This window comes from Siphateles boraxobius, unplaced genomic scaffold (genome assembly GCF_051911475.1).
Source record: "Siphateles boraxobius isolate OS27281-9 unplaced genomic scaffold, OSU_SipBor_1 46, whole genome shotgun sequence".
NCBI lineage: Eukaryota > Metazoa > Chordata > Actinopteri > Cypriniformes > Leuciscidae > Siphateles > Siphateles boraxobius.
In genome coordinates, this window is record NW_027509097.1 from 19,104,161 (window position 1) to 19,122,025 (window position 17,865).

General features: G+C 44.2%; 1 protein-coding gene across 1 annotated transcript in view; it reads right to left on the minus strand.

Moving 5' to 3' along the window:
- Positions 1–17,865, minus strand: part of lrp2b (low density lipoprotein receptor-related protein 2b) — a 207,593-nt gene that overhangs the window by 42,063 nt on the left and 147,665 nt on the right. Inside the window, exons 53-63 of the mRNA XM_077201294.1 lie at positions 11,902–12,030; positions 11,361–11,480; positions 11,150–11,266; positions 10,739–10,855; positions 10,503–10,640; positions 10,179–10,301; positions 9,330–9,458; positions 9,109–9,240; positions 6,576–6,701; positions 6,358–6,501; positions 5,816–5,981 (exon numbers count right to left, since the gene is read on the minus strand). Of these exons, the coding sequence (XP_077057409.1) occupies positions 5,816–5,981; positions 6,358–6,501; positions 6,576–6,701; positions 9,109–9,240; positions 9,330–9,458; positions 10,179–10,301; positions 10,503–10,640; positions 10,739–10,855; positions 11,150–11,266; positions 11,361–11,480; positions 11,902–12,030 (1,441 nt within the window). The remainder of the gene's footprint in view (positions 1–5,815; positions 5,982–6,357; positions 6,502–6,575; positions 6,702–9,108; positions 9,241–9,329; positions 9,459–10,178; positions 10,302–10,502; positions 10,641–10,738; positions 10,856–11,149; positions 11,267–11,360; positions 11,481–11,901; positions 12,031–17,865) is intronic.

Here is a 17,865-nt window from a genome sequence, read left to right on the forward strand (position 1 = left end):
CTCTCCATGTTTGAGATAGCAGTATTGGTATATTTAAAAGCTTACATTTTGAGGTTGAAATCGGCTTGTTTTCGGAGATTCTAGCATGCAGTAGGGGCGTGGCGTGTCATTGTCTGTGTGTATTTCCATACTGAATAACCCGGCGCTTTTGCCCCCGCCCTCCAAGTCAACCACATTCTTACTTATTATGCTGTGCTCTGGCCAGCTCTCTCTGATATCAAAATTCAATGAAGATGGATGCCGCAAAGATTGTCGCAGACGAGATGAACCGTCTGGCAGTTACACCGAAAATGTTTTCGCCGCACTTCGTGGGCTCGGGAAACTGAACCGGAGGTATGGGCGCAGCGCGCTCGCCCTCAGTGCTTCAATACGGCGGCTCGGCTCGCTGACAGCGGTGGCTGGCTGTTTCATATGTGACGGAGATTCGAAATAGAGGATGCAGTTAAGACCTTTGCTGCTGCGATGAAGGCCTGCCGTGCGTGTTTCTGAAATGTAAGTTAAGCTTCATTTGCTCTTTAGTCGTTATTTAAGATGCTGAACCTGCTGATGATATAATGTGCTTGCGGACATTTCATTTGTGTGTGTATACGCACATAAGAAAGTGGTGTAAAGAGATTTGCAACAGTAATTTGAGGAGGTGAAATGTGATTATTTGGAAAATTGCAGAAATGACTGCTTAAAGAAAAATGCCAGCAGGCATTTGCCTCCTACATAAACTTTAATATTGTTGACATTTTGGGCACACGAGCGTTGCGTACTATTTGCGCTATAGATATGTAGGCCTATGGCTTATTGGTCTTTGTTTGTTGTTGTTGGTTTTGCGTTATATGTATATGGCATATTGGTCTTTGTGTGTTGTTGCTGGTTTTGCGTTATACTGTATGTATATGGCATATTGGCCTTTGTGTGTTGTTGCTGGTTTTGCGTTATATGCAGGCTATATGGCATATTGGTCTTTGTGTGTTGTTGCTGGTTTTGCGTTATATGTATATGGCATATTGGTCTTTATGTGTTGTTGCTGGTTTCGCGTTATATGCAGGCTATATGGCATTATTGGTCTTTGTGTGTTGTTGCTGGTACGTTGCAAATAGAGGGGCAGCACAATTGTTTTTCGCCTAGTGCGGCAGAAGTGCACTCATTCGAAGTGTAAAAAAAGCTGTAAAGCACATGGAGGAGCTTTACAGGGGGTATGGCTTATCTAAATGAGATGTAAATGAGCCCTATTGTCACCCCCAGCAGCAGAGACAGGTGAGAACTGCACAATCTTTAGCTCGTTTTCTCCTCTTTGAGCTTTTTTAAGTGCCTACTTTAAAATGGCCACAACTTCTCCAAATATTATCAGATTTCCACATGTTACACATCGTTGGAAAGCTTGGATATTACACTCTCAGAATCTATGAATAACTCAAAATGCCCCAGAACCGACTTGTGTCCCTAGTTTCCGTGACTGGTCACAAATGGTATGAAGACCTACAAATTAATGGCACAACTGTTATGTTCCGGATTAATACTGGTGCAGATGTAACGGTGATTCCCGAGGAAACATATTCATCCCTGCAACAGCGCCCTCTCCTGGTGAAGACAAAATCAACCTTCACAAGCCCAGGTGGAACGCTTGTGTGTAAAGGCAAGTTTATGACACACTGTGAAAAACATGGACAGACTTTCCCATTTTGGATTTATGTTATGTCAGGCCCATTCACAACAAATTTACTTGGACGGAAAACTGCAATCAAAATGGGACTAGTGCGCAGAGTAAATGGACTCGAGTCATACGATGATGTATTTGGGAACATTGGACTGTTAAATTGTGAGCCAGTTAAAATAGAGCTTAGGCCGGACGCCAAGCCATACAGCATTGTAACCCCACGGCGCATCCCATTTCCAATCCTACCTCAAGTGGAGGAAGAACTGAAACGAATGCAGTCTCTTGGCATCATAGAAGAAGTAAAGGAAGCCACAGACTGGTGTGCTCCTATGGTGCCAGTGATCAAAAAGAACAAGAAACCTCGGATCTGTGTGGATCTTACCAAACTGAATAAAGCTGTGAAAAGAGAAAGGTTCATCCTGCCCACGCTAGAGGATATTGCACCAAAACTGTCAGGCGCAACAGTGTTCTCCACAGTGGACGCATCAAGTGGGTTTTGGCAGATCCCACTTGATGAGAGCAGCAGGAAACTTACAACCTTTATTACTCCGGTGGGCCGCTTCTGTTTCCGTCGCCTTCCTTTCGGCATTACATCTGCACCGGAAATATTTCAGCAGAAAATGAGCTCACTTCTGAGAGATCACAACGGCACAGAAGTTGTCATGGATGACATTCTGATCTTTGGCAATGACAAGGAAGACCACGACCAGAACCTACAAGCTGTGATGAAAACAATTAGAGCTTCAGGACTGAAACTAAACAAGGACAAATGTCAATTCAGGAAACCTGAGATTCACTATTTTGGACACATCATTGGGAAGAATGGCATTAAACCGGACACTGAGAAAGTCAGAGCCATTGCGGAACTCCCCAGTCCAACGAACATAACAGAACTGCGTCAAAGGATTGGAATGATAAACTACTTGGGAAAATTCCTTCCTGATCTCTCCACTGTCATGCACCCTATAAACAGCCTATTGAAGAGCGACACAGTGTGGACATGGGGAGAAGCACAAGAGGAAGCCTTCAAAAAGGTAAAAGGCATGCTAACCTCAGCACCCGTACTGGCATATTACGACACAACAAAGTCAACAGTGGTAAGCGCAGATGCAAGTAGTTATGGCCTAGGCGGCGCACTCTACCAAGAACACAGTGACGGGCTCCGACCAGTTGCCTTTTGTTCAAGGACACTGACAGAGACTGAGCGTAGGTACTCCCAGGTAGAAAAGGAATGCCTTGCCAGTGTCTGGGCATGCGAGCGTTTCGGGAGGTACTTACAAGGTCTGGACAGGTTCGTGCTTGAGACCGACCACAAACCTCTGGTTCCACTTATCAACAGCTACGACCTGGATAAAGCACCTGTTAGGTGTCAGAGGTTATTGATGCGTCTAATGAAGTTTAACGCAGAAGCTGTTCACGTACCAGGAAAACAGCTCGTTGTCGCTGACACCCTGTCTCGCAACCCCCTGGAGGGCGGTACTGTGTCAGACACAGAGCATGATGTCAAAGCTTATGTTCAGGCAGTGATTGGAACTAGACCAATCACCAAAGACAGACTTAATGCAATGAGAGAAGCTACAAGCAACGACAACATTCTTCAAACGGTGATTCGTTACACAGGTAATGGCTGGCCCTCAGATTTGTCCTGCCTGCCACACAACCTGCTCAAGTATCACGCCGCTAGAGCTCACCTGTCTGAAGTCAATGGACTCTTGCTGCATGATGACCGCATTGTTGTTCCTCTTTCAATGCAAAAGACTGTTCTGTCACAAATACATGCGGGTCATCAGGGACTCACAAAGTGCCGAAAAAGGGCTAACATTTCAGTGTGGTGGCCAGGTGTCGGGAGAGACATTGCTGAGCTTATAAAAGCATGTGAGTTTTGCATCAAGAATAAACCAACTCAAAGAAAAGAGCCACTGATCACCACACCACTGCCAATAGGAGCTTGGCAGAAGATAGCCGCTGATTTATTTGAGCTTGAAGGTAAACAGTATTTGGTAGCAACAGACTACTACTCACGCTACATTGAGATTTCTCATTTACCTTCTACAAGCAGCAACCAAGTCATCACTCGCCTGAAGTGCATGTTCGCCAGGTGGGGGATCCCGTTTGAGCTAGTTACTGATAACGGCCCTCAGTTCGCTTCAGCGGAGTTTCGCCAGTTCAGTGAGGACTACAACTTTGAGCACACGACATCAAGCCCTCACTACCCTCAAGCGAATGGAGCTGCTGAGAGGAGTGTAGCCATTGCAAAGAGAATCCTTCGACAACCAGATCCACAACTAGCCTTGTTGAGTTACAGAGCCACAACTATCAACGCAACAGGCCAGAGCCCAGTCCAACTGATGATCGGACAAGAAATTAGAACCACAGTTCCTTTGTTGCCACAGCAGCTGAGCCCGACTGCAGTTGACCAGCAGGCGGTAAGAGTTAAGGACCAACAATCCAAAGCTGCCTACCGCTTCTTCTACAACAAGCGCCACTCAACCCGACCTCTGCCTGCACTGCAGCCTGGCCAGAGGGTTAATGTCAAACTGGATGGGGAGAAGGGCTGGAAAACCCCAGCAAAAGTTATCGCGAAAGCTCAAGAGCCCAGGTCCTATCTAATTCAAACCGACCAAGGGACTGTTGCCCGCAGGAACAGGAGGCATTTGCAAGAAGTGCCTGAGCCAGTATCTGAAAGTGCTGGACAAGAGACTAATAATGACTGTGACTTTGCCACCCAAGGTGACACAGACATCCCTCTCACTGCTACTAGTTCACCTGTGTCCTGTGTTCCAACTATTTCCCCGAGTTCGGGCGCCTCTCCAAAGAGAACCTTAGCCGGGAGAGCTATTAGACCACCCGCCAGGTTTAAGGACTATGTTTAAGATGAAAATGTCCTTTACTGGTTGTGTATTGTGTTACAGTACTGACTTCTTGTTCTTATATTATTATGGAAGTTACAGTGACAGTTAAATTGCTAAAAGTAAAAAAAAAAAAAAGAAAAAGAAGAAAGTATTTTGTTCTAGACATGCAGCTATGATATAAAGGTACTTGCAATATTTGGTATAAAAGCTTAATTGGTTGTTAAAACAAAATTAATAGTAATGTGATACTGCTGCTAATTGAAATTTACTTAAGAGGGGAGATGTGATGTGATTTAAATGATTATTGCAGTAAGCTCCACTAGGAGGCGCTACTGGCTTTTGTATGGCTTAGCTCTGTTTGTTTTACGGGAGTTGTAATGTTGTTGATATATACATGATGGCGACTGTTCTCTTGCTCTCGACAAATCCTGTTAATAAATCGTTGAAGATTACTTCTATGAATCTGTGAATTCATGACAACATATATTAATCCCTAAATGTATTCACTGAAAACAATACACAATTCCCTTTAATAATTTATAAGGTTTTACAAGAGAGAATGAAATGTTTTAGTTTATCAGTTTTATGCTGATTTTAAGGTTTTGGTTCAAGCACATCTTCATTCCCAGGACTAAAGGTGAGAATTATATTAAAAATAAATGCGGATGACGTACCTACCACGCTCCAGCAACGCACCACAATAACGTCGCCACGACGAATACAGGAATCACAAAGTTACGTTGCTGGAATGTTATGCGCGTCGCTACGACTAATATGGTCCTTTGATGTTACATCCTTGCAACATGCCAGTTTGGTCATTAAGACGCACTCATCACGTTCTTGCGACGTACAACTATAACGTCGCCACGACGATTATGGGAATCACAAAGTTACGTTGCTCAACGTTATGTGGTACGTCGCTACGACGAATATGGGCCGGTCCTGTTACGTCTTCACAACGCACCATATGATGCTTTATGCTTTTGTGGGGCTTAACAATAACACAGAATAGTAAACGCACAATATCGGATTGGATCGGCCTCGTCTGACCGATACCCGATCCGGCAAAAATGGCAGTATTGGAGCCGATACTGATAGCGAGTATCGGATCGGGTCATCCCTAAAATTAATCAATCAAAAACTTATTTAAACTGGTCAATGATTTTCTTCTAAAGCTGCTGTATGGCCAAAACAATCTTTGTTGCACTAATTTTTCCATTATCACAGTAAAGCTGCTTTAAAAACAATCTGTATTTTAAAAAGTGCCTTATAAATGAAGGTGACTTGACCGTAAAATGTAATGTGAGTGCTTTACCTGCCGACCCAGTCCACTGCAATTCCATAAGGCTTGGTGATGTACTTTATGTCCAGGTCGATGGCAGCAGCAATATTATTATTATGATCATCCACAGCTGGCAGATAAGCTCTTTTAATAGCACCAGGCAATGCACCACTCCCTTCTACTGTAAAATACACCATACCTAAAATACACAAGAAAGGGGACATACCACAAACCATTAATGCATTATCTCTGAAAGTGATAAAATATGACTAGGAAGATAAAGATATATAATGATAAAGGAAGCCTATTGAAAGCACATTTCCGCCACAAAGGAACTTTGTTAACATATTTTGGAAACCTTAATAAATTATAACATAAAAAGTAAAAAAATTATCTTTTTATATCATAATTATGACTATTTCGAAATTTTGACGTGTCACAATTATAACTTTTTGTCTAATTATTAATTACCAAAGCATTATTTTTTTCTTATGCGGTGGAAATGGGCTAGAGAATACACCATGGGCGTAGTGTAATTTTTTTGAGGGGCTGAAGGACTAGAATTGAGTACATACTAAGTTTGGTGTTGTTGTGGTCCCAGTCGTAGTCCAGCGCCACAATGCGCTCCTCCTCCTGCAGGAAGTCATTGTACTCTTCTGTCTGGAGGTTGTAGCGACGGATGCGGATGTTCTCCGGAAGCAGGAGCAGCGGTTCAGGACCTAAGAAGGAGAAGCTTAAAGATTCTACACATGCTCAGAAATTCCCGTCTTGTTTCCTCTGATTTCTGTCCTACCTTCAGCCTCACACTGATTGCCAGTGCCCGCTTTCCTGTAGCCCTGGACACACTCACAGTCATAGCTTCCTTTAGTGTTCTTGCAGGCCTGCGGGCACGTGCCATACTCTAAACACTCATCTATATCTGCAGGGAGCAAGAGACACAGACTTAAAGTCAAATGAAGCACTAAAAACAGCAAGGCATAAGGTTATAAATTAAGTGTGGCAGCATACACAGGTGAAACTTTCTATTTACAGACTCTGATGTTAATTTTGAAAATTTAAGACTGCCTGCCAAAATTTTCTCCACTGAAGAAAATTAAAGACTGAAATACCTTTAAAAAATGGTATTTATTGAGGGTGACAAAAGACGTGTAATGATGTAATGAACTGAGGAAGGAATTGAAGACTAAAACAAGGCTGGCAAAGCTTCGATATAAAGATAATATGGAGGAGAGATTTAAAAGAGGGAAAACAAAGGCAGCATGGCAGAATCTTAACATGATGACGGGAAAAGCACAGGTCTCAGTTCGAGTGCAGTGTCAGGATCCTAATTCCTTTGTCGAGCAGCTGAATAATTTTTATGCAAGGTTCAATGTGAGCAACTCTGTGGAGGTCTGGGACCAGACTACTGACAGTTATGCTACCACTCCAACCAGTGTGAACAAACAAAAGGTAATTTCCATTCTCTCAAGGCTACAGCCAAGGAAAGCTCCTGGCCCAGACGGTTTTGAGAGCCGTATATTGAAGGAGTGTTTGGCTCAATTAGGAGGAATGGTAGCTCAGCTCTTCCAGTTGTCACTGAATACTGGTTATGTTCCGAAAGTATGGAAGCGTCTCGCCCTGACAAAGCCACCCAAGCATCTCGCCCTGACGGCGCCACCCAAGCGTCTCACCCTGACAGCGCCACCCAAGCGTCTCGCCCTGACGGCACCACCCAGACGTCTCGCCTTGCCAGCTCCGCTCGAGCTGCTCGCCAGCGCTCTCCCAGGGCCTTCACCGCTGGTCCCGTCCAGCTCAGAGCCTTCACCGCTGGACCCGTCCAGCCCAGAGCCTTCTCCGCTGGTTCCGTCCAGCCCAGAGCCTTCACCGCTGGTCCCGTCCAGCCCAGAGCCTTCACCGCTGGTCCCGTACAGCCCAGAGCCTTCACCGCTGGAACCGTCCAGCCCAGAGCCTTCACCGGCCTGGCCGCCCGATGGGTCGTCTGCTTCGCCCTGGCTGCCCGATGGGTCGTCTGCTTGGACCTGGCCGCCAGATGGACTTACTGTTTCGTCCTGGCCGCCGGCTAAACCATCACCCCTTGTTTCTGTTCCCTTCGATGGACCTGGACCCCATCCCTCCCCCTGATCCTCCACCATTCCACCTCCCTCCTGGACTCTTGTTTTGTTTGTTTTTTGTGGGTCTTGGAGCATCTGGTAGCCACTCCGTAGAGGGGGGGTTATGTCATAGTGTCTGGTTTGTGTTCCTTGGGCATTCACTAGAGGTCATTTCCCCATACTGTCACCATTCACTCTGGAACTGTATTCCCCACAGGTTCCACTAGGATGTGTCTTGTCACCTATTTTCTTTTTTTCATATACACAAATGAAATCATGTGTTGAATTAAGGGTATGTCACTTTTGAAATACGCAGACAACATGGCTTTGGTAGCTTGTATGAGTTAACAGTCCCTGATTATGTACAAACAATTTGTTGAAACCATGGTTGGCTGGTTCCATGACAGTTCCCTAAAAGTTAAATACCAGTAAAACCAAAGAGTTGTGTTGTGGGGGGTTTCGTCCATCCAAAATCTATTTTTCTCTTTCTGAACCACTTAGGTTAGGTGAACAGGAAGTAGAACAGGTTGAATCCTTTACATATTTAGGTACTTTGATTGATACCCAACTGTCCTTTGCACAACATGTGAACTGTGTCTGCAAGAAGGCTCATCAGCATTTATTTCTTCTGAGACGGTTGAAAGGATTTAATGTTAGACAGGACATTTTGACAACAGTGTATCGGTCACTTGTGGAATCCATCATGACATTTAACATTGTTTCTTGCTATAGCTTACTTTCAGCTGAAAATAATTAAAAATTATTATTATTATTAAGCAGGCATCTAAGATTACTGGGGTCTCGCAGCTTCACCTCTCAGACATTTATAATATTGCAGTAAAGAGGAAAGAAGCTTCTATTATTACAGACTCCACACACCCTCTTTATGATTATTTTTATCTACTTCCATCAGGTTCAGAACTCCCTTAGCTAGGAAGAAGGCTTAAAGGAATTTGTTTGTGCCCAAACCAGTGACTATTTTAAACAAGGTCAAGTGAATGTGTGGGTTGCAGAATTGTGCACAATTGTAGTTTCCATTTAATTTTTTTTCTTTTAGATGTCTGTTTTTTAATAATGAATTTGTATGTTTATGTTTACTGTTCAATTGTATGTGTTGTTGATTTGCATTGAATAAGAGCTTTTTAACCTAAGAAAAACTTCTATCACCAGTGATACACAAAGTTTTTCTAAATTCTAAATTATGATAAGGTGCTTAATATGTGTGTTTGTGTGTACCATTGCAGCGGAAGGTGTTATCCAGATCTACGGCATAGCCGCTTCTACAAGAGCAGATGAAGCCAGTGCCGTTCAGGTTTGTACAATCGTGCTGGCATAACTTCTCATCACAGTCGCGGTCGTGGCCAAAATCTAAAAAGAGTCACTCATCATCAATTACCTAATCTTACAAAGTTCCATTATAAGTTACTGATCATATATGTTGATATTTGTTGACTTACTGCAGCCCAGTTCATCAGTAAGGTCTCCACAGTTGTCGTTGTGGTCACACACGTAAGGCAGAGCCACACAGTGGCCATTCGTGCATTTAAATTCATTGGGCGTGCAGGGTGCGAGAGTGGGTTCCTGACCTAATTGAAAAACACAATTCTTACCGTCATCACTGATCATATTCTTAATCAGTATATTTGTTTTGTTTTCCAGTAAAAATATACTTTTACTTCAGGAGCAAAATAAACTACCTAACATAAATTTATTTTATTAAAAATTTGGTAACATTTGTAAACATTAGTTAACTACATTGGTTAACATGAACTAACAATTAAAAATGTAATAACAACATTTACTAATACATTATTCAAATCAAAAGCTGTACTTGTCCATTTATTTAATGGCCCAGAGTTGACATGAACTAACAATGATCATTTGTATTTTTATTAAATAATGTTAACTAAAATTAATAAATACTGTAACAAATGTATTGTTAGCTCTTAGTTAATGCTAGTTAATTCATTAACTAACGTTAACTAGTTACTAAAATGTCTCTTTATTGGCAAATTGTATTTTATCTTGTTGAGAAAAAAATAAAAATTAGATTTATGCTTAAAACAAGAGTATTCTTGAGCACCAAATCAGCCTATTAGATGATTTCTAAAGGAGCATGTGGCACTGAAGACTGGAGTAATCGATGCTGAAAGTTCAGCTTTGCCATCACAGGAATAATACACAATTATATTTGTATATTTCTATTCTGTGAATATTCTATTCTATTCAGTTATTATGTGTATAAATATTTGTGGAAAAAGAGTTTGGCTTAGGTTGTAGTGAAAAGATATGGGTGAAACTCTTACAGTGGTCCTCCTTTTCGTCACTGCCATCCCCACAGTCGTCTTTTTTGTTGCACATGAGACCACTATAAACGCAGTATCCATTGTCACAGCGAAACTTGGCAGGCATTTCACATGTAATGTTCCCTGATCACAAAACAATTGTGACAGTAAGACAGTGTTATCATATTCCTGCTGAAATAACCATCTTAAGCCAACATGAATTTCCAGGTTCAAGTTGTAAGACCTAAGGGCTGGTAATGTACCATAAAGAGACAAATGTATAACTGTAATTGGTTTAAGTTATCTGTAAAAATAGTATAATTTCAGTTTCCTATAATGTCTTACAGCAGAGGCTGAGTTGCTCATCTGAGCGGTCTCCACAGTCGTTGAAGCCGTCACACACCCATTGCTGGTTCACACACAGCTTGTTGTTACACTGGAACTGGTGTGATGGACACCAGCGTCCTCCAGGATATCGAGTTGCTGTTGGGAACACAAAAAGTACAGAACCATTTCAACATTTCCAGTATATGGAATAAGAAGACTTAAAGGTCCATATATGTATAGCCCAGCATACTCACGGCAGGTGGACTCATCAGAGAAGTCCAGGCAGTCGGCATAACCATCACATTTCAGAGCTTCTGGGATGCAGTGTCCAGATGTACACTGGAATGTCCCAGGACGACAGGTCCGCAGCTCTATGAAGAAAAAAATACTTTCCAATAAATCCCATAGTAATCTAAAAAAAGATGTGAAGGGGAATCCATGTATCTTACCATTTTGTAAGCAAATTTTCTTTATATGAAGCATTTACTTATTTCATATTTCTGAGTGAAACTTTGTATTCAACAAGAAGAAGAAAAATGGCAAGAGGGACTTAATGTTTTCTAATTTGTTTGGTTCATAAAAAGTGGTCTTTAATAACATGTGGTTGGAGGGGAGGGGTTGAAAAATGGGTGCCAGTTTCGACAGTTTTTTTTACTTCAACTTACCGCAGTCTCGCTCGTCAGAATTGTCGCCACAGTCATTGTCATGGTCACAAACCCAAGATCCTGGAATGCACTGCTGGTTGTCACAGCGATACTCGCTCTGAGAGCAAGGTCTGGGTTCTATGAGCAAATACATAAAAACTGTGAGCTACAAAGACAATGTTAAGGTGACCTACATGTGTAGAAGTAAATGGATGACCAATGCATTACTCACCACAATTTCTCTCATCAGATCCATCCCCGCAGTCATTGTTCCCATCACAGCGCCAGCGAATGGGCACACAGCGGTGATTCTCACAGCGGAAATCTCCCACAGGGTCACAAGTCAGCTCATCTGCATGAAGCAAAATGTGCCGGTTAATTTTAATTTATTTCATGTTAAAAATTTAATTATAATCCCTTTTACGTAATACATCAAAATAGTATTATATATTTTTTGAATCATGATAAAGGAATTTTGACAAAAGAGTACAGGCTCTGATATTAGCCTGTTTGTTTATTGTTTATATTTCAAATCTAATATTTAAGATCTTATGCAAAAATCATATATATATTAATATTGAGGCATTTACATAGCGCTTTAGTATGTGCTACTGTACACCCAAAGTGCTTTACAATCATATCAGGGGGTCTCCCATCAACCACCACCAGTGTGCAGCATCCACTTTCTGGCTACCCTACCTTTAAAAGAATATGTTTTTGTTTTGAGTCAGCCTGTCCCATGCAAATATTTTAAACCATTATATGGGACTTACGGCAGCCCTGTTCATCACTGTTGTCTAGACAGTCATTTGCACCATCACACACAGCCCACAGAGGTATACAGCGATAGTTTGTCTTGCAGGAGAACTCAGTGTCTGCATTACACTTGTGATCAGGACCCACTACAAAAAGAGATGCAGGAAAGAGACAAAATGTCAAAGGTCAGTTAATAATAATAATATCCTTTATTTTATAAAGCGCCTTTAAAAGCAGCTTCTCAAAGCGCTGTACACACAATAAACAATTGTTAAAAGCAAAACACATCAACAGGTAAATGCAAGTTTAAAAAAGTATGTCTTAAGTTGACCTTTAAAAGTGGCATAAGTCTGGGCTTCTCTAAGTTCAAGAGGCAGAGAATTCCAAAGGACAGGTGCATAGAAGGAAAAAGCCCTGTCACCCATAGATTTTAAGCGAGTTTTAGGAACCACCAGCATGCTCGATTGTGAGGAGCGCAATCTGCGATTCGGAGTGTAGGGGAGCAACAGTTCAGATAGATAATTTGGAGCCAGGCCGTGCAAGGACTTATATGTAATCATCATAATCTTAAAATCGACTCGGAACCTAACTGGGAGCTAATGCAAGGATTCCAAAACCGGAGTGATATGGTTGCATATTCTGCACCCAGTTAAGATCCTAGCAGCAGAATTTTGTACACGTTGAAGCTTGTGTAGTGTAGATTTAGAAACTCTGGCTAAAAGAGCGTTACAATAGTCAATCCGAGAGACGACGAAGGAATTTATCAGCTTTTCAGCTACAGGAAAAGTTAACATAGGCCGCAATCTAGCGATGTTTCTAAGATGGAAAAAAGATGTTTTAACAGTACTCTGAATGAAAGAATCAAATGAAAGATTAGCATCAAAAATAACTCCAAGGTTCCTCATTTTGCTCTGGATACCCAAAACAGACCCATCAAGATTAAAAGACAGAGAACCAACTTTGGAGGTTTGATGACGAGAACCAATGAGCATAACTTCAGTTTTATCACTGTTCAAACACAGGAAATTATTACTCATCCAGGTTTTTATTTCAGTAATACAACCAGAAAGAAAATCAACGTTGGAGCGCTCATCTGGTTTTGAGTGTACATAAATTTGCGTATCGTCGGCATAGAAATGATAATGGAGGCCGAGCGATCTCAAGAGATAGCCAAGTGGTGATAGATAGATGTTAAAGAGTAAAGGGCCCAGAACTGACCCCTGGGGAACACCATTGAGAACCGGGCTAATCTCAGACCTATGGTCACCCATTGAGATGAACGTCTCAGGTTACGTATGTAACCCTGGTTCCCTGAGAGGGAACGAGACGCTGCGTTGAGACGCGGTGGGAACGCTCTGCGTGATTGCGTTGTGAAGCACGTGTATAATCAGTCCAATGGAAGAGCGAGACGTCATAGGCGGTGACGTCATAGACCAGGAAGCTATAAAGCACACCAGAAAACAGACCGCGACAGCTTCTGAAAAAGCCTGAAGCAAGTCGATCAGGGCATGCAGGAAGTATGGCGGGAGAACGCAGCGTCTCGTTCCCTCTCAGGGAACCAGGGTTACATACGTAACCTGAGACGTTCCCTTTCAAGGGAACTCGAGTTGCGTTGAGACGCGGTGGGAACCCCATACCCACTACGCCATAAGACAAATGCCCGTTCTGTGTGAAGTCCTTGCGCACACTAGAAGCAAGCAACCTAGCCCCGGGAGTGGAGAGGTGTAGGTCATAAAATCTGACAAATGTATGAGGTGAGGACCAGCCTGCCGCATTACAAATATCCTGAAGGGAAACACCCGAAATTAAAGCCTAGATGCAGCCATACTCCTAGTAGAATGGGCCTGAACAGCCACAGGTGAACGCTGTCCGGCCGCTTCATAAGCAAGTGAGATAGCCTCAACTACCCACTTGCTCATTATCTGTTTAGATGCAGGGCAACCTATCTTAGGTTACCCGAAGCAGACAAATAATTGTTCTGATAAACGCCACTGAGCAGCTCTGTGGACCTAAGCATCCAAAGCCCGGACAGGGCATAACAGATTTAAGATTTTCCTGATCTGGGGTATTAAAGGTGGAGGACAGAAGGCCTGGAGCACAAATGGCCGCACATTTAGTAGGGACCTAGAAATACAACCCGATCTGGGGTGAAGAAATACTACCACCAACCAGGTGCAAATCCAAGTACGTGCAGGCCTCAGCCTCATGTACCACGGAGAAGACGAAATTAGGGATCTCTCCTCAGAGATAGCCCAGCAAAGAAACATTCATTACAGAAATCAAGTACTGTACCAAAAAGGGCAGAAACGAGATTCAGAAGGCGTTCTCTGCACCAGGCAGAGAACAGCATATTAGTCTTCTCGTGGAGGGAGCTCTAAACTGGAGTATGGTCTCCACGACCTCGGTCGAGAAACCTGAATCTATGAGCTGGGCCCCCTCAGAGGCCGAGCCCACAGTATCCACAACTCCAGAGCTCCCAGGAGCAAAGATATCGGGAAAAGCGTATAGGTGTAGTGGCAACCACACCTATTACATTACATCCAGTCCAAGCGGATCTGGATGCGTGAGGGAGAAACACAAGGGCAATGCATTGTACAAGCGATGCGAAAGGTCGACTTGTAGTTTGACCGAAGTTCTCCCTAAGAAGCTCCACCACCTCGGGGGGAAGTCTCCATTCCCCGGGCCACAGCCCCTGCCTCAACAGGATATCTGCTCTGATATACGAGACCATCAGTGTGTTGTCCGGACCCTTCGCCGACCAACCACTCATGATTGCCCCCGACTTGTGAGGGAAACATCCGTCGATAGCATTATGCGTCGACAAGAAGCCCCCAACACTGGGCCTGGGCGAGGAACCAAGGTTCTTCCACATGACCGAGGCACAAAGGCATAGCCGCGTGACCTTGATCATGCGAAAACGGATTTCCCCTCGGAGAAAACCCCTTGGTCCCGAGCCACCACTGCAGGGGTCTCATGTACAGAGGGCCAAAAGTAACTACGTTGGACGCAACTGCCATGAGCCCCAGCCAAAGACCGTTCACCGAACGGCCACTCATGACCGCCCCCCATCCTGTGAGGGAAGCATCCGTCGATAGCGTGACGCGTCGACAAGAAGCACCCAGCACTGGGCCCTGGGCGAGGAACCAAGGCCTCTTCCACATGACCGAGGCACGAAGGCATAGCCGCGTGACCTTGATCATGCGAAAACGGATTTCCCCTCGGAGAAAACCCCTTGGTCCCGAGCCACCACTGCAGGGGTCTCATGTACAGAAGGCCAAAAGTAACTACGTTAGACGCAACTACCATGAGCCCCAACAGTCTCAGAGACTGTTTGCAGTGAGTGACTGACCTAGTTTTACATTCTTTACGGCTGTGAGAATCGCAGAAATACGTGCAGGAGACAGACGTGCTTGCATTGTTGTCGAATCCCATAATACACCTAGAAAGTGGTCCTCTGAGCTGGGAGGAGTACACTCTTTTTGGTGTTGAGCCGCAACCCCAACCTCCTTATGTGGGACAGAACGACATCTCGATGTTGAACTGCCAAAAGCTCGGACTGAGCTAAAAATCAACCAATCGTCGATATAATTTAATACGTGAATGCCCTGGAATCTCAGAGGAGCCAGAGCTGCATCCACGCATATTGTAAAAGGTGTGGGGTGATAACCTAGGCCGAATGGAAGAACCCGATACTGGTATGCTTCGCCCCTGAAAGCAAACCTCAGGAACCTCCTGTGATGAGGATGGATAGATAAGTAAGCGTCCTTTAAGTCTATTGTGACAAACCAGTCCTCGGACTGAATCTGTGACACAATCATATTTAGCGTAAGCATAATATGCTGTTTAATTGACGCAGGTCTAGAGTAGGACGCAACCCCTCATCCTCTTTCGGAACAATGAAGTAATGGCAGTAAAACCCTGACTGTCTGCCGGGAGGAGGAACCCCTTCTACAGCTCCTTTTGCAGAAGTGTCAGTACTTCCTACTCCATAACCAAAGCCTGCTCGGGGTCAACCACAGTGGGGAGGACCCCTAGAAATCTGGTCGGACAAGAACCGAATTCTGAACCCTTTTCTATAGTGTGCAGGACCCACCGAGAAATATGTGGCAGTAGTTTCCAGCTGCCAGAAATTCTACTAGGGGAACCAGTCTCTCAAGACTGGCCTCTGGATTTGGTTGAACAGTCAGTACGGTGCCCTGAAGCGGCGAACCGGCAGGGAAAGACCAAACTGACCATTCTACGACCCTCCTCGGAGGATCGTATGGGGACGCTGACACCTCGGTGCCCTGAACGGCGAACCGGCCGGGAACAACCGAACTGGCAGCGCTGCGACCCTCCTCAGAGAGTCGCACCCCAGAGGGCGCCGAGGAGAAACGATTTCTCAAAACCGTCCCTGCCCCGAAGGAGCCCTCAGAAGCTTTATTAGAGATGACAGTCCTCAGATCTTGCCTCCCTTTAAATAACTTAGTTCCAATGGCCCTCCTCGGAGGATCATTGGAAAAAGCAGGCACCTCGGCACCCTGAAACGGCGAACCGGCAGGGAATCCGAACTGACTGCTCTACGACCTTCCTCGGAGGATCGTTTGGGGACACTGACACCTTGGTGTCCTGAACGGCGAACCGGCAGGAAAACCGAACTGGCAGCGCTGCGACCCTCCTCAGAGAGTCGCACCCCAGAGGGCGCCGAGGAGAAACGATTTTCTCAAAAACCATCCCTACCCCGGAGGGGACCACCCTTTAGAAGCCTGATAGCCTCGGCATCAGGGCTTCCTATTGTCCAAGCTTTTTTAGAGATAAAATAGTCCTCAGATCTTGCATATCTCTAACTGGCTAGACTGCTACCGCCACCCAAGTCCCCTTTGATTGTGGAGGAGCCCAAATGGCGATGCTCGCTGTGCTGCGAGGAGCTTAGTAGACTGAGACTGCTTCGCCCAGCAGTCTCAGGAACATAGATTGGTGAGGAAGAAACCTCTGGAACGCCGCTGAACGGTTTATTCTTAGTTTTTTGAAAGCGGAGCATCCAGAAGAACAGACATAATTTTATCTTATTTTTCTTTACTTTTAAATCAGAAAAACGTATATATATATATATATATATATATATATATCAGTCCGTGGCCACCAGCAGGAAAACAACCGAACTGGCCGTGTGCGACCCTCCTCAGAGAGTCGCCACCCAGAGGACGCAGAGGAGAAACGATTTCTCGAAACCGTCCCTCCCCAGTATAGTTTATCTGTTTTTGCACGACGCAATTCTCGAATAGCGTCAGTGCTGACAACCTCACATTCATCCATGTCTTTATAATTTACCCACCAGCGTTGCCTAATAAATTTTTTTATTTAGATGGCTGGTGGGTAACGTCGGGGTTAAAAATTATGACGCCGACTCGGGAGAGAGAAAGCTAGCAAGCGTCTCTTTAACCCGAGGCACTGTCATACCATGATACTTAATACCCATAGCATTACTATAGTTAGACGTAGGGCATTAAACACATAAAATAGAAACCGACTTATTCCACGATCTTGACACCTCAGTGTGGTGTGGAGATAGGGAAAAACGGCAGTCCCCGACGAGGAGGCTGAGATACAGAGTTTTTCTGTTTTTAGATATATTTCATCTAATAAACTCCTTATTTTCACTCTCATAAAGCTCAGCTGGCCAGAAAATATTTAACTAGCAACAGCACTAGATAAACCTCCTTTTAAAGCTCCTCTTTATTCAACAGAGTTATGAGCTGACTTATTTATTCATTTATTGAAAACTCAAACATCTGCCTTTTTTTAATATCTTTATTTGTTTTGTTCTCTTTTTCTAAACAAAACACTAACGATACCAATTCCTCGGAACTGGAAATCGCCAGCACTGGATCTGGCAGGTGAAAGCTGAGATAGGGCGGAGCCCGTCCCAACCCCCGCTGTCAGATCCGTTTGCGAACCCCAAAATGCGAGTCGCCGCCGTGCATCGGCAACAGCGGGACCCG